The 16,189-nt window shown below is 44.5% G+C and overlaps 1 protein-coding gene across 1 annotated transcript in view; it reads right to left on the bottom strand.

Moving 5' to 3' along the window:
• LOC135378455 (alanine--glyoxylate aminotransferase 2, mitochondrial-like) overlaps nucleotides 1-16,189 on the bottom strand; it is a 69,980-nt gene that overhangs the window by 1,072 nt on the left and 52,719 nt on the right. Inside the window, exons 10-12 of the mRNA XM_064611500.1 lie at nucleotides 9,786-9,934; nucleotides 8,055-8,204; nucleotides 3,980-4,078 (exon numbers count right to left, since the gene is read on the bottom strand). Coding sequence (XP_064467570.1) covers nucleotides 3,980-4,078; nucleotides 8,055-8,204; nucleotides 9,786-9,934 — 398 coding nt within the window. The remainder of the gene's footprint in view (nucleotides 1-3,979; nucleotides 4,079-8,054; nucleotides 8,205-9,785; nucleotides 9,935-16,189) is intronic.

Raw genomic sequence — 16,189 nt, 5'->3', positions numbered from 1 at the left:
AAACCAAGCAACGAAAACCCTACGGGACGTACGACGAGGGAACGCGGGCCAAGACTAAACGGCTCGCACTCGAGCACGGCAACACGGAAGCTGCTACAAAGATGACGAAGATCCTTGGACAACATGTGAGTGAAAGTACAGTCCGTTCCATGAAAGATTCGTATTTGCGGAGGATGAGGCTCGGCAAAGCGCCCCTTGATGTCTTGCCGCGCGAGGTTTGAGGAAGAAAGTTGAAGCTTGGAAACTTGGAGAATGACATACAGGATTACATTCATAAACTTTGAGAGAAAGGAGGGATAGTAAACCGAACGATCATCATTGCCGCCGCCTTGGGAATCGTCAAAGTGAAGGAGCCAAGCAAGCTTCCAGAAAACGGTGGCACACTGACCCTTGACAGGAAATGGGCAGAGTCCATAATGAGGAGAATGGGACTTGTTCGCAGGAAAGCTACGCGGACAGCCAGGAAGGGCCCAGAAGATTTCGAAGACATCAAAAAGGCATTTCTCGCAAGAATTGAAAAAGTACAGGAGCACGACATTCCAAGCGAGGTGGTCATCAACTGGGACCAAACCGGCTCAAAGCTAGTGCCTGTGAGTGAGTGGATGCTTGAACAGCGGGGATCGCAGCAAGTTTCTGTTGTCGGGCGCGACGATAAAAGGGAGATTATGCAGCTGCACTAAGTGGAGATGTACTGCCTCCCCAAGTCATCTACGCAGGTAAGACAAACAGATGCCATGCAGCCGTAGATTTTCCTTCTTCGTGAGACATTTGGCATTCGCCGAACCACTGGAGCACCACGGAAACAATAATACGGTACATCGATACAATCATCGTTCCGTACGTTGACCAGCAGCGAAAGTCCCTCGAACTATCCATGGATGCGAAAGCACTGTGCGTGTTCGACGTCTTTACGGCTCAACGAACGAGTGACGTTTTGGAGAAGCTTCGCAAAAATAACATCGTTTATGAGTTCATACTGGCCGGATGCACGAGTCATTTACAGCCCCTCGATGTCCACTTCAACGCCATGTTTAAGTCAGAAATGAAGAAAAAGTTCACAGCCTGGTACTCAAGCACCTTTGCGACGCAGGTGGGAGATGGTGAAGACGCCGAAGTCAGTCTGGCGACATCTGCAATGAAGCCACTACATGGCTGATAAAAGTCTGGCGATCTCTACGTGACAGGCCCGATATCGCCCGAACTGCATTTCAGCAAAGCGGAATTGTGCACGCTTGTGCTACAAACTCTTTCGAATAAGTACGTTGTACCGTAAGCTACTCTGTAAATAAAGTACTGTAAGTAAACCACCATAGAAATAAAGTTTTCGTTTGGCGCATCAGATCTTTCAAATTATCAATTCACAAATGGAAATTTTTGCGCACCTTTTAAATTCGCGAAAATTAAGGGCACGCGAAAATAAAGGGTTTTACAGTACTCTGTATAACGAAGTCGGTAAATTAAGCGATTTACTTCGTTATACTGAAATTTCGTTAAAATGAAACACCATGTATACAGCGCAAGAGAAAACCAGCAACGTGCAGTATTTATCGAGAAATAGTTTATTTGCGGCAAAAGTAGTCTGTGACTTTGACTGGCTACCAACATTGGCGTTACACAACGTTCAAGTTCCCAAAGTGTTTTCATCGTGTCGTGCTGCTCGTGCATATTGCCAACATATCGCCGTAGCACGTCAAGAGCATCCTGCACATCGCGCGCGCTGGGTACGGGGACGTCGCATGATTCCTCATCACCATTGCTAACGTCCACACCTTGCGACTTGCTGAGTACATCCTGCACGACAGAGTCATCAGTAGCTTCTTCCATCGGATTAATGCAAGAGTCCACAAACAAGAAGTCCTCAAGAGTGACAGCATCAGGGACAATGCCCGGGGTGCCTCGAAGCTCCCGCCAAGCTTCCAAAAGTTATTTGTCACTCACTTCATTGTCTTCCGTGCGGTTTACACCTTCACCAAGGGGAACTTCGAAGCCTGTCTTCCTAAAGCAGTTCTGAATGATCTCCTTCCGAGCGGCTTTCCACGATGCCGACAATATTGAGCGCGTAAACCGAAAGGAAAAACAATGCACGTGGTCGCTTGCCTGACGCACGCTGTGCAAGCAGGAGGCGCAAACGAGAGGGCATGGCATGCCTACAGCCAATAGGGTTCTGCATGGTTCTGCACCACCGCAAAGTATCTTGTCGGCACTCCACGAGATGGCAGCGAGGCGACTGCAGGCACGTTACCAGCGGCGTTATGTCACCACGAAATCAAAATCGTGAAGTAAAACACCCTTTGTGAGCCGTTTTTTCGTGAATTCGTGGCGACAATATGCTCTGTACTTCGCTGAAGCCTTCGTTAAATTGAAATTGCGAGGGACAAGACTTCGTTATACTGAGGTATGAAATATACGTGAGGTTCTATGGGAGCAAATTTACCGAAACCATAACACTTTGCAAAATCGCGAATTTCGTTAAACTGAAGTTCGTTACATCGAGGTTTAACTGTATTCAGAAATAATACAGGATTCTCTTTTTATGCAGTTTCGGTTAACGCTACCAGGTCGCGGCATAGGGCTACGCCTAGGCTTGGCGCTGAATCACAAGCAGAGTGAGATGCAAACATGTTCAGCTAAAGCTTTCTATTGCACAACACCCAAGAGGGGTTGAATGGAATGCATGTTCTATGCTGTGTTGTCACAAAGCAGTTGTCAATAGCTGATTACTTCTAGCACTAATAGAAAGTGCTAGTATTAGTAACCAGATGGTAATGGAATGGTTGTCCATAGTGAGACAAGTGTTACTGTTTTACACATACAGGGAGTCCTAGAAAACGTGTAATTGAATTATAATTCAACTACACCGCCTAGAATCATGCTGTAGACAGCATTTGTTCTTACTAGGTTTTGCCACCTCCTGATGTGAATGTCATGTAACATAAGTTTAATTATGTAGATTTTTGAGAACTGAACTCGAAAAGTTAGTAAGTAAGGTCACTTTTTTACCCCACCAAGGTGAAGAGTGTGATGAATTTACTCAAATTCATGATAACTGACAGGGATATTGAGGGGCTATCCCATCGGAAAAAATAGCCGAACATCATGCTTTACGGAGCACCTGGAGCATAGCGTGTGACGAATTTTTCAGCACAATTGTCATCAGTCTGACGAAAGGAAGTTGGAAACCCAGCCCACACCGGGATAGTAGACAGAGATAACACAGGCATGACTTATCACTACAGGCTTCCGCTGGAATCATGCCTTCCCAAGCATTTCCCAATTTCAGGAACTGTCACTTTTTCTACCATCACTCTGTGGGTTGGGTTTCCAACCTCCTTTCGTCGGACTGACAGTGATTGACAGGTCTTCACGCGCTATGTTCGTGGTGCTCCGAGGGGCATGATGTTCGGCTATTTTTTTCGATGGGATAGCTCCTCGATATCCCTGTCAATTATAATGAATCTGGGTAAATTCACATTGGTGGGGTAACAAAGTGACATTTACTTTGCAAATTTCCGGGCTCAGTTAGCAAACATTTACATCATTAAACCTACGTTACATGGCAATCACATCAAGAGGTGACAAAAGCCTAGTAAAAACAAATACCGTTGACGGCATGATTCTAGGTGTAGTAGCTTTCTTATTATAATTCAATGACACGTTTTCTGGAACACTCTGTATATTATGTACAGCTTGCGACATACTTGTCTGGAACCGACAGCATGCAGTTTACACAGCCTGGAATCTCCAGGAGTTGCAAGGTTGTCTGTATTGATCAGTAAACACGTACTGAGTAGCATGCCATATGTGTAGATTGGCTGGAAGAGACATTCTTGCAAAACCTGTAGATTTCAGACAGGATAAACCGCTAGTATGTCGCAAGCTACACATTTCTACATGACATTTGCCATCCCTTAGATAACATTTGGTGATCAGTATGACATGAGCAGCTTCAGTTCATGAGGATATGTCTGGGTTCACTTACATTTCCATATTGACCTCCACGTCCAACAAGTACACCCATTTCGCGACAGTCTTCCAATACGCTTTTCACTTGTGGCAAGGGAAGGGGTGTTTTCTTCTCCTGAAACAGAATTATGTAGCCACAGCTGAGTTGGCACTAGTCCATGTTATTTTGTTCAACAAAAACACAGTATCTGTGCTTACAAACTGTCAAATTGTTCATACAATACTGATTTGATTCAGCTCCCGCAGTTCCGTTATCTGTGCACTATCTAAACCAAAGAAGAAAAAACTAACAAGCGTCAGAGAACTAATTCTTATGGAGTGAGTAGGTATACAGGGTGTTTGCTGTAACGTGTCCCTCAATTATATCAAACAATCTAGACGTTCTACAAGGATACGGATTGCAGCATTAGCCTTTGTGGCACTTTTGACACCAGGAAAGACTGATTTTGTCAATTTTCAACTGCAATGAACAGAATTTTTGAAATTGATCTTGCAAATTTGTCAAATAATCGCCACGTTTTTCCAACAGAAATGGAAAGCACATGTTCAATTTATCCCGAAACACCACTGAAGGCATCCAGCACCATAACAGAAACACAGGGGGAAAAAAAGATGGAGCAGAAAGCTCCGTTTTGGGACTCGCAAGTTGCTCGTATTTCAGTGCCATGAGGGCCGTCATTGCTGCATCCCCTTGACATTCCTTCACCGCACAAAATATGCTGCGTCTGATAAGGTCACGCCTTCATTTTCACCTAGCGCTTCTGTCATTCTATATCTCGGAGGGAGAATTGCGGCGAAGGAATGTCAAGGAGATGGAGCAACGACAGCCAACATGACACTGAAATACGTGCACCCGGCAACTTGTGAGTCCCAAAAAGGAGCTTTCTTCTGCTTTCCCTCCCCCTGAACTGCATTGAGAGTTAGTCAATGTGTTCCATGCAACCTGATTTGTGTGAATCTTCTCATTTCTATGTTTACATTGTTAATTTACTGTACTTTCTTTAGAAACTACGCATATTTCCATCTATTACTGAACATAACTCTGAAAGTTGGGAGTACATTTACTGGACCCTGCAATGCCTAGAGTACAGTGTTGATTATGAGCTCACAAAGCTCACAAAATACTTTTGTCTGTGTTTATTTCATAAATTCTACTACACCACAACCATCCCACCTCTGTTCATCACTACGGCCCACTACATCTCCTCTAGGCTCGATCATGCCCATAAAATCGACCACATTCCATGTCGTACATCCCATTTCCAATTTTCCTTCTTCCCCAAAACCATCATTGCTTGGAACAACCTTCCCCAGTCTATCGTAGCCAACTCAGACTTTTTAGTTTTTCGCAGCCAGCTAGCTGCCAGTATTGGTATATAATTTCCTTATCATCATCTCATATTTCTAACTCAAAATGATTTCACAATATTGTTTTTTCTTATGTGTTTTGCTTCTCCTGTTGTATATACAGTCAACCCTCGTTTTATGAACCCTCGATTTATAAACGGTGTCACAAGGAACCAAACTTTTTCATTGTATTGCTCCCTCGGTTTACGAACCCTCGATATCCGAACACTGAACAAATTTCCAGGGAACGAACTGCAAAAACGCATATGTTGTGACCTCGATTTATGAAAGGGGACAGCAGAGCCTTTCAGAGGTTGGCGCATGGGAAAGTACTGGGATCGACTCAATAAAGATGAACAAAGAATGAAGGTCAAGCACCCGTGCAGTCCACACAGCCACAAGAAATAGAGTCAGAACAGAGGAGTGCATTTCCTGTGCTGACGGTGAACACATATGTAAGCCGCTTGATGATGGATTGATGGCGCTTTAGTGCAGTTGTCAACTGATGGTGCCGAGGGTGATCATCGTGATAGTGAAGATAACTAGCAATACTGTTCCAAAGTTGTGACAGCTCGCTCAGCATGGAAGCACATCCACAGTGCAATACTGTACTTCGAGGACCAGGTGGACAAGTCAAGTGCCAGACTTCTATTATCTCTTTTGAACATGATACATACAGCCGAATGTATGGTGCAGAGCACAGTTATGAATTATTTTCAAAAATAAACGTAATCTGATGCATTTCCTGTCGTGTTTCAGTCCATTACTTTTCCGTGCACCTTGCACCTTGATTTATGAATCCCTCGATTTATGCACAATTTTAGGAGAAATGAAGGGTGTTCATAAATCAAGGGTTGGCTGTATTTGTTGATGTTACCTCCCCCTCACACAACGCCCCCTGAGGGCACGTTAGATACTGACATAAATAAATCAACGTGAAATTGGCCCTACTTGCGGAATGGCAATGGCAGAATTGCACAGCAACTACGTTTTGCATAAAACGCGGACAGGTAGGCTCAGAAACAACTAGTGCATAGTTTGCCATTGGCACTCACTACACTTCCCGCTCCCTGCAGCCGAAGTGGCAGCTACAAAGGAGGCTCCGCACCACGTGATAACGAAAGCCCAATGAAAGGGGCAAGACACAGTTGACCGCGTGAGAGGGGGAAAGCTGTGATCCTCAAAGGCTCGTGTTATTTTTACGAAGTACAGTCAACCCTCGATTTATGAACATCCTTCGTTTCTCAAAAAATCGTTCACAAATCGAGGGATTCATAAATCGAGGTGCAAGGTGCGCGGAAGAGAAATGGGCTGAAATACGTCTGGAAATGCACTACATTACGTTTATCTTTTAAAATACTCCGCAACTGTGCTCTGCACCATACATTCGGCCACATTTATCCTGTTCAGAAGAGACTATAGAAGCCTGGCGCACTTGACTCATCCGCCTGGTCATCGAAGTGCCCTATCACAATGCCGATGTGATTCCATGCTGTCACTATGGCAGCTTCCAGCAGTCCGAAGTCAGACGTCATCCATGCCCTTCCATTCGCACGGTAGTGACAATACACCTCTGAGGAAAATTTCTTTCCAAAGTCTCTTGGCCGTTTTAATTTGAAAAATGATCATTGGTTTTCACTGAGGTAGCGTTGCATAAAATGCCGACAGTGAGCCTCTCCTTGCTGCGCTTTGTACCAGAGACAGGGTTTGCAGATAATGTCCTACTAGGACCTAGCTTATAAAATAATGAGGTTTCATCCAAGTCATAGATGTCGTCAAGGCTGTACCCTTGGAGAGTTCTCTGAGGACACTGCATGGGTGCTTGACCTTCATTCTTTTTCCTCGTTATTAACACGATCCCAGTGCTTCTCTGTGTGTCAACTTCTGGACGGATCTACCGTCCCCGTTCATAAATCGAGGTCAGAGCACACGTGTTTTTGCATTTCGCTCCCTGAAAATTCGCTCACAGTTCGGATATCGAGGGTCCGTAAACCGAAGGAGAAATACCTGGAAAAAGTTTGGTTCCTTGTGACGCCATTCATAAACCGAGGGAACTCGTAAATCGAGGGTTGACTGTATAGGGGCTTTAGGTACACCGCGCAAACTCGTCAGCCCCACTCCAAGATAGGTTTTGATCCTATAATACCCAAAACGCACTGTCGCACACAATCTGAATCGGTCCGCAACCCTGGTTGGCGTAATCCCGCTGGGCACGTCGTATCGTCCGCACTTCACGTTCGTGATCTTGGTTTTCATTTGCAGCCGTCCGGTGGAAGCTTTACACAATACCCCCAGAAGTTAAAAATTAAAAGAAAACACTGGTCCAGGATGCCTGAAATTCACATTAATACAAATGCGATTTCATCTGTTTCGGCGTTTGTCGATGTTGTTTTCTTCGTGCGCGCCGCTGTCATCACCGTCATCTTGCCAACCCGGAACCGGCAGTGCGAGTAGCAAGAAGGCGAGGGCGAAAGAAAGCCATGGGGACAAGCGTCTGCGTTGTTGATCTCTGTCGCCGAGACTCGCTTTGTCCGCACCTGAGGGCAATCACAATCGCTGCCTAATCGCGATTGCGCGATGTGGATCCTGCATCAGTGCGTTTTAAGTATAAGCTACAGATATGTGTCTGTTCTGGCACATCCCGAGGGTGGTTCACTGGGGAATCTAAGGATAATGTGACGAAGGTCCATTGTGTGTATCCACTGCAATTACATTAACAACAATGAAGGAATTCTATAGCATACCTTATCCTGCACCAGCTCAATGCCAATCATTAGTCCCTTTCCCCTGACATCACCTATGATACTGAATTCGGGTTCTAGTTTGGCCAATTCCTTGAGAAAGTATGTCCCTGTCACACGGCAGTTTTCCATGCACTTGTCTTCATCAATCACCTGTAGATGAAAGATCAAAACTTTCACTCCATGTTTTCATCATGCAAGGCTCAAATGTGCAGATAAGTAATTATTTTGACCATCGCAATACACTCAACTCCTGCTTTATTAACAGTCTAGATCCAGAGAGCAATGCTATGGGCAAAACATCTTCAAAGTTATGTGAAGGTCCAGTACAGTAACATAACTATCTATGAATATTTATACTTAAAGGGACCATCGCATCCATTCCAATCATTTTCGAAACTATAGTGTCCTTAACCTCTGTGTGCAAAAATACTCCAAAAATCCCACGCGAAATACTGGTGTGGTTTCACTGTTATTCGTCAAATACATGACAAGAGGAGACGACGGATATTGAGGCTATGCCGGAATTCCCTGTCCGGAAAAATGAGAAAACGTCATTCTGTAAATGGCCAATGATGGCACACCTTTGAGAAAAGGAATGCTGCAGTCGTGCGGGCATCTCATAGAGTTATGGGGCGTCTGGACGGCGCCTTTCCTCCTCTGCACACCGCCCTATCACTCCTTCGCTTACAGAGTGATGTCACGCCGCTGGAGCTTCTGCAGCCGCTGAGGCAGTGCTGATCTTTAAGACTCATTTCGTTAATATCTAAACACTTTTGGAGTGAAAATATTTGCCAGGTAGACTGTTGGCTGATGCCAAAACACAGTGGTATCGGTTTCACAGGTGGGTTTCCAGATGCGACCGTCCCTTTAATACTCTCTAAATACTAAATGCTTGTAGCCTCTTATTACCAGTAATCACTGAAGTTAAAAGTTACCTTAAAAGATTTTTAGCTATAGTGTCTTTTCATCTGATTTGTGTCTGTCACGCTCACAATCCTGCACGCGCAAGGTAACAGCAATGAAGCATGAATTTCTAAGCATAATTTCTCTCCACTCTGAGGCGCCACCTTGGTCGTGATGTTGGTGGTGATGTAAAAAACTTAGCCAATCATTATCTCCAGTGTTTATGATTTCCACACACATTTGGTCAACTCCATCAAGACCAGAGACGGTCTGCTTGCTACTTGACATGACTTGTCATTATGACGTAGTCCCTACAATTAGAACCATGCTTTTAACAGCTTTAGCTGTGAAGGCACAGCTGCATAGATAGCGACACATTAGTCCAGGATCTTTGAAATACATACTGTAGTGGTGATTTGCCAAAGCAGTTCACGATGTGACAATGTGTCACGTAGCGGAGGGGAGTGTAGGCACCAGATGGCATTTATTCTCAAGCAGTGAAGTCACAAGGGGAGCTATTTCCAAGGAAAAGTTCTGCAAAAGCTTTTCAAAATCTACTGTGGTGCAAATCATAAGGGTATAGTGAACACTCTTCTTTTTGGCCCTGGACAATTTCATTTTTATGAACTCAAGTGGTGCCGACAGATCGATTCGACCCTAGACCCTCCTGATTTCCTTTACCAAAAGTGAATTAAGCACTGTAAATGTTTTTTTATTCCAGGAGATTCTGTTCCTCAAACAAGAAATTCATGCTTCAAATGTTCATGAAATAACTGCATACACTACAACTGTTACTACAAAAAAATTTAATAATTTATGGGAACCCACATCCAGGACAGCTGATCCCACAGCACATGCAATTGGGTTTCCACCAAAGGTGTTGAAGAAGCTGGTCTGATTGAGTGCCTTTGCGATCTCTGGTGTTGTTACGACAGCAGCCAGAGGAAATCCATTCCCGATTCCTTTTGCCATGGTCACTGAAAATGTCCCAAGCAAAATGTTTCAGTTTGTCCCATCTATTCCTTTCCACTTCACTAGGCTGCCTCATTCTCCACACATCTAAAGCCCTTTCAAAACATTATGCATGCACCTTTCAAAATGTTTGCCAAACTACAATGTACCCCAAAAAATCCTTGCGTGTTAATAGATACAAACATATAAAGACAAATATAGTAATAAATAGACTACTCCATGCCATTTTGGTATGTACTGGTTACAAAACGTAAATCTGACTATCTTTCCTACTGGCAGTGTTCCATTGCTGTGCAAGGCGAACAGCCTCACATGTAGGGTGCTTTGGGAAAGAAAAAATACTTAATTGTTTCAGTAGTTTGGGCACTATAAGATTCTGTCTAAATTAACCCTCCAAAGAACAAAATAAGTTATAACGTAGCAAGAATCAGATGCAGATATTTCTGTGTTCCAGTACCTCCAACACCTGCAAGCATAGGTCATACAGTCAACCATTGACTTATGAACACTCTATTTACGAATTCGCTCGTTTTATGAGCTACACCTTGTGCGACAAGACGTTTCCCTCATACTTCTCTTTTATGAGCCTTCAATTTCCTAACAGTGAACACATTTTGCAAAGACATTTAATACCCAAGGGTTTTTGACTTGGCTTCATGGACAGATTAAGCTATATCAGCCACAGATCAACAAACTGCCACGAGTCTGTTTCGAGGGAAAACTGAGTGTGTACTAGGAAAGGTGATGCAGGTTCCTGCAGCAACAACTGGTAAGGAACTGTCATGCTGGAGGCTGAGATGGACACACAAGGAAGGGCATTGAACCTTCCGCAACACTGATGTCCACCACGGCTCGGATTCATCGAGGTTACAAGGTTTGAACTCGAAGTTTTAAAGAGGTGATAGTGACAGCAATACATTAAAATCGGTCTGCATCCTGTAAATTTGCCAACGTGCCCAGAGAAAGTAGCCAAAAGTAGCCAATATACTGTGTATGTATCCAATTGTGCAGCCAGTATCGTGTAGGCATCATATCACATGAAACGAGCTAAACTCCTCTGTTATGCTCGTGTTATGACACAAAGTTTATACTAGAACTCTGACACGATACACATTGATCAACTAGCAATTAAAGTCGAGATCTTGAGGCACCCGATATTTTGAGAAAGAAAAAAAATAACCAGGTCCGTTTGGACATGACTTATGTTCTAGGTGGAACATAACACGACTGGTGGCCACTGCCTAGTCCAAGAGAAAGCTCATGGTAATTTGTATAATGATAAGGCGCACCTTTACATCAGGAGAGAACTACAGTATGATCATAAGTGACACCGCAGTGCAGGGGGATCAGTGGATTAATTTCGTTAAGGAGTACAAAACCCCAGCAGAGAAACAAAATAGCTCGAAGGACATCGTAATGGCTCAGAGGCGGTCAATAATCATGAACGCACTGTATGAACTTTGGCGTTACATCTGTTGCCCAGATCAAAACTGTCCCGTTTTAGGTACACAAATGTTTCAAATATAAGCGCCAAGAAGTATTCTCAAAGTAGCCAGCACATAGCCAAGTCAACATTGCCCAATCACCGCCACAACAGTCAGAGAGTACCCAGTTTGACATAAAGTAGCCAAATCTGGCAACACTGCTCAATAATGCTTCACCCACATCTGTTTCACATCATACTAAACAAGGAAAATAAGGCAAGATAGTTGGTAAGTATTCATAGTACGGAAGCAGCAAGAGGGTCGTTTCATTTCTAATCTACAAAGCCAGTCATCCACTTTAGCTTCCGTGGAAAAATTACATTTGACAAAGCACACAGATAAACAGTGCAAACCCCAGCTCAATCGGATATCCGGTTGTCAGCCTAGCTGGCTTTCACTGAAGGGGTACTGCATCAGCGGATCGTTTTTTTTTTTTCAACTTTGCTATGCTGTAACATTGGAACAGACCCTCTGCTCGAAGCTTCACTTCACCGCTATTCAGTAACAATCGACTCTTCTCATTTTTAGTGATCAGAGGTGTGCATTTGTGGCTCTCAGTCCTGCTCACCCATATCCCACGCAGCTCCTTGTTTGCGCACTCATGTTCAATCACTTCCTGCTCAGTTCACGGTGTCTTCACTCATGCTCACTTACTTCCTGATCATCTCTCTGTTCGCTCACTCACGCTCACCTCTCTATCTGCTCACTCATACTCGTTCACTCCCAGCTCAGCTCTCCATCTGCTCACTCTTGCTCAACTCATCTGCCACATTGAGCACGAGTGAGCATGCAAATGAGGAAGTTTTGCAGATATACAGGGTGTTACCCTATAAAAGTCTACCCGCGCCGGCATGCCGTGCTCGCCAATTACTCAATGCAGGCGGTACAATGTGTTGCCTACGTATAAAACTCATAAGGACATTCCATCATGGTAAATATCGAAGTGATTGAGCACCGTAACGCAAAGTTATAGCGCAAAACGTGATGTTCCTGTAGTGAAAACAGCCAAGATGGCGCCTATCAGTTAGCAGACGACATCCCTTTTGGGTGTCGTCTGCTGAGTATACGTCGGCATTTTTGGTTCCTCACGTTGCTTACTTCTGAGCAAAATACGACAGTTACACGAAAGCGAAATGAAAACTGCAGTTCCATCCGGCTGGCAGGATATGCGACACGTCGTCGTCTGGGGAGCAGCATGTCAAGTGCTCTTCTCAACGACGCCATCTTGATTGTTTTGACTATGGGAATTGCATGTTTTGAGTTATAACCTCGTGCTGCGACACTCAATCACTGTGAAATTTACCAAGATTAAATGTCCTTATAAGCTTTATATAAAGATCGCACAATGTGCCAACTGCACTGAGTAATTGGCGAATACGGCATGGCGGCACGGGTAGACTTTTATAGGGTAACACCCTGTATGTTAGTGATATCGCAAACATCTCGATTTCAAAATGCACCAGGTCCTTGTTTAAGACCATGTAGGGGTGTCGACTGAGGAGCACATTCATTTCTTGCAGACGTCAGTAACTATAGGGGCGGGGGCGGTACGTAACACCGACTTTCGAACAGTCTCGCTTCACTACGAGGGACTATGTGGCAGTTCCATTTTTTTCTAACGTCAGTCACCCATCCTGCCTCTTTAATCTGAGAACTTAGAAATGGGACGGAACCAGACACAATAAAGCCCATGGACAACGATCCCTCACATAATGATATACCCCGTAGAACAATTGTTTTTACTTTCACCGTCAAAATATACATTGTCTCTATGGAGAATGGACCTGCACATAATGATAAAGTTTGTCATTCTGAGTACTCGTACAGTGATATCTGATGCCCTCAAGCTCGTGGACCAATTTTGGCAACGCGCTGTCCAGCATTGCACCCCTCAGCAATTGTAGAACACTGCGGGAATGGAACATCAGGAGGATGTACCCTCGCACTTTTCCTCACGGGGTATAGTCAAACTCCTTTACAACGAACGCCTTTATAACGAAAAAGCCGTTATAACAAACATTTTACGTGGTCTGGTCAGGCACCCATAGGATTCAATGTATACTTTGGACATTGATAACGAATTCCTTTATAACGGCTGTACCGAAATAACGAAGTAATTTTGAAGTCGGTAGCGCGAAATTCGCGTCCTTTACAGTTTTACATTCGTGGACCTCGACTGTGCGACCTGCTTCTTGTGGGCAGGCTGTACGGAGTGTACAAGGTCAGACACGCGAAACAACAGTAACGCTGCGCCATCTCTTAGGCGAGAGCAGAGGCCTGGAAAGTGCCTGCCTTCCGCGTCCTCTTATTGGCCAGCATCTAGGAGGCGGAGCCTCCCTCGCTCTTGGTCAACAAACGCAAGGATAGTCGCAGAAAAAAAAAATCATATCATCCGAAATTCGTATCAAAAGAATTAAATAAAAATAAAACTTGAGGCAAGAAAATAGACAGTGACTGTTCATATTGCATTACTGTCACTGAAGGAGGCCGGTCGTAACGCTTTTTGTGTCTTCGTTTTTGGCCTATGCTGCCGAAATTCGCGAGATGATTCAAAAGGCCCAGCACGTGCTTTCCACCCGCAAGTCATGCGCTCGTAAAGCAGGCTTCTCTTAAAGCACACAGACATTAGGTGAAGCAGAATTGCAGAATGCTGACGTGCAATGTTGACAGAAGCTGTCCCCTCCACGTGTTCTGGTCGCTGTTTTCGTCACACAATTTTGTGGTTTATTGTTGCGAGGGAGGTAAAAAGGTTAAAACAGAGATAAGCTTCCATGTCTATTGTAGGTTGAATGTCTGAGGTAGGCCCCTGCCCAGGCCCCGGATCCGACCTGCGGGCTGGGCCGGGCTTGTGTTTGGCTGTGTGCTTCGGGCCGGGCCCACAAAAGGCGCCAGCACGGCGGGCCGACAAACATGTTTTCGAGAGTCATGCTCGACCGGGTCACACAGCTAATTCCACGCATTAGTTCATATCATCACGTGCTTGTGTCATTCCTGTGCATAGTGCTTGCAAAAACAAGCAAGGGACACTACATTATGCGTATGACTCGACCCTCTATATCACTCTCAAAGCCACTTTACATTGCTCCTGACTCCTCACGTATTTCACAACCATGTTCGGAAAGCTTGGTGAGAGGGGTAAGGATAGAGAAGAGTTTGTCGACGGCATCTTCTACATCCAAAAAACTTGGTAGTGTAACGGTAACGCATTTGGCTGCGTGCGTTCTGGATTTAATTTGGTCTCGTGCTGTTGTAGTGTCAAACCGACAGTCCTTGTATGTCTATGGCCATGTCTTCTCTTCTTATAAATTTACCTATCCATTTTTCGATGCGCCCGGTCCGGGTCGGGCTCGGAAAAGTCGGCCTGTGCAGGGCTCTGGTCTCAGGTGCATTTTGATCAGACAAACGAAATTCTACCAATAAACGAGATTGCTATCATTTTAAGGCATTTTTCCTTTGAAACATCTTTAACGAAGTTACCTTTACAACAAAGATTTTCCGCTGTATCCTGAAGTTCGTTATAAAGGAGTTTGACTGTAGTGGGAAAAATTTGTATAATCCAAAATTCGTATCACAAGAATTAAACCAAAATAAACATTGAGGCAAGAACACAGACAGTGACTGTTCATTTCCATTACTGTCAGTGAAAGAGCTTGGTCGCAACACTTTTGTGTTTCCGTTTTTTGGCCAATGCTGCCCAAATTCGCGAGATGATTCAAAATGCCAAGTGCGTGCTTTCCACCCTTGAGTCGTGCGACAGTGTTCTGAAGTGAGCTCTTCCTGCAGCAATTACTGCTGCAAAGCATGCAGGCATTAGGTGATGCCCCTCTTCCGGAATAGTGACAGGTAATGTTGACAGAAGTTGTCCCGATATATTCCCTCCACGTGTTCTGGTAGCTGCTTTCCTAAGCCAGTGCGATGTCACACAGCATTGTGGTTTACTGGTGCCAGGGGAATAAAAAGGTGAAACAGAGATAATGTGATAATGTTCTGGGCTGTGTAATCCCTTTCATCTTATCTCCTCCACCACCACAAAATAGAGAGTCATTGTCTGCATTGTGCAACACGATGTAAGGGAGTTCATGATGAGGATCTCCCTCCTTATTCGAAAGAAGGAGCATCATGACTGCAGCATGACGGGAACAACCTCTTTCGCATCCTTGGCTCATTCGAATCATCCGTAGAGGCAAGGTAACGTGTTCGTACCATCCAAACTCTAATACATGGGATAAATAGGCATTCCGGCCGGAATCAAAAAAGAATTCCTATCATCCCAAAATTTGTATAATCCGTGATCGTATCATCGAAATTCTAATGGATTTCCACCCTCTTTCATAGCGTCCATCATTAGTGTCTCTCGTGGGATAACACGGAGCACTCAACTTCCATAGGATGGTATTGACCTAGGTCAAACCTCCTGTAGCGACCCTGACATAACAATTAAAGAGGCAAGAAACAGGAATACAAGGCACACTTTTTTAAAATGCACTGTGATACGTTGCCGACAGTGAATGTTTTCGGAAAATTGTTGCAAAAAAGTACACAATGGCTCCAAACCGACTGCATATTCACTGCACACTTTCGGCCTCATGCCCCGCCCTGCGATGTCCTGGCGACAATAGCGACAAATCATTTTGATGCGCGCATCATCAGCCATTTAGAAAGCGGGACGCTTATATATTAATTTTGTTGTAATATCGAGAAGCGAGGTCAATTCCAAACATACCCCCACTTGTCAAATCCAAGACAGCCAGTTCAAACCGTACCAAAAAGCCTCGA

Source organism: Ornithodoros turicata, chromosome 1 (genome assembly GCF_037126465.1).
Source record: "Ornithodoros turicata isolate Travis chromosome 1, ASM3712646v1, whole genome shotgun sequence".
Classification (NCBI taxonomy): Eukaryota; Metazoa; Arthropoda; class Arachnida; order Ixodida; family Argasidae; genus Ornithodoros; species Ornithodoros turicata.
Note: the sequence above shows the minus strand (reverse complement) of the source record. Positions and strands in the feature narration are given on the sequence as shown.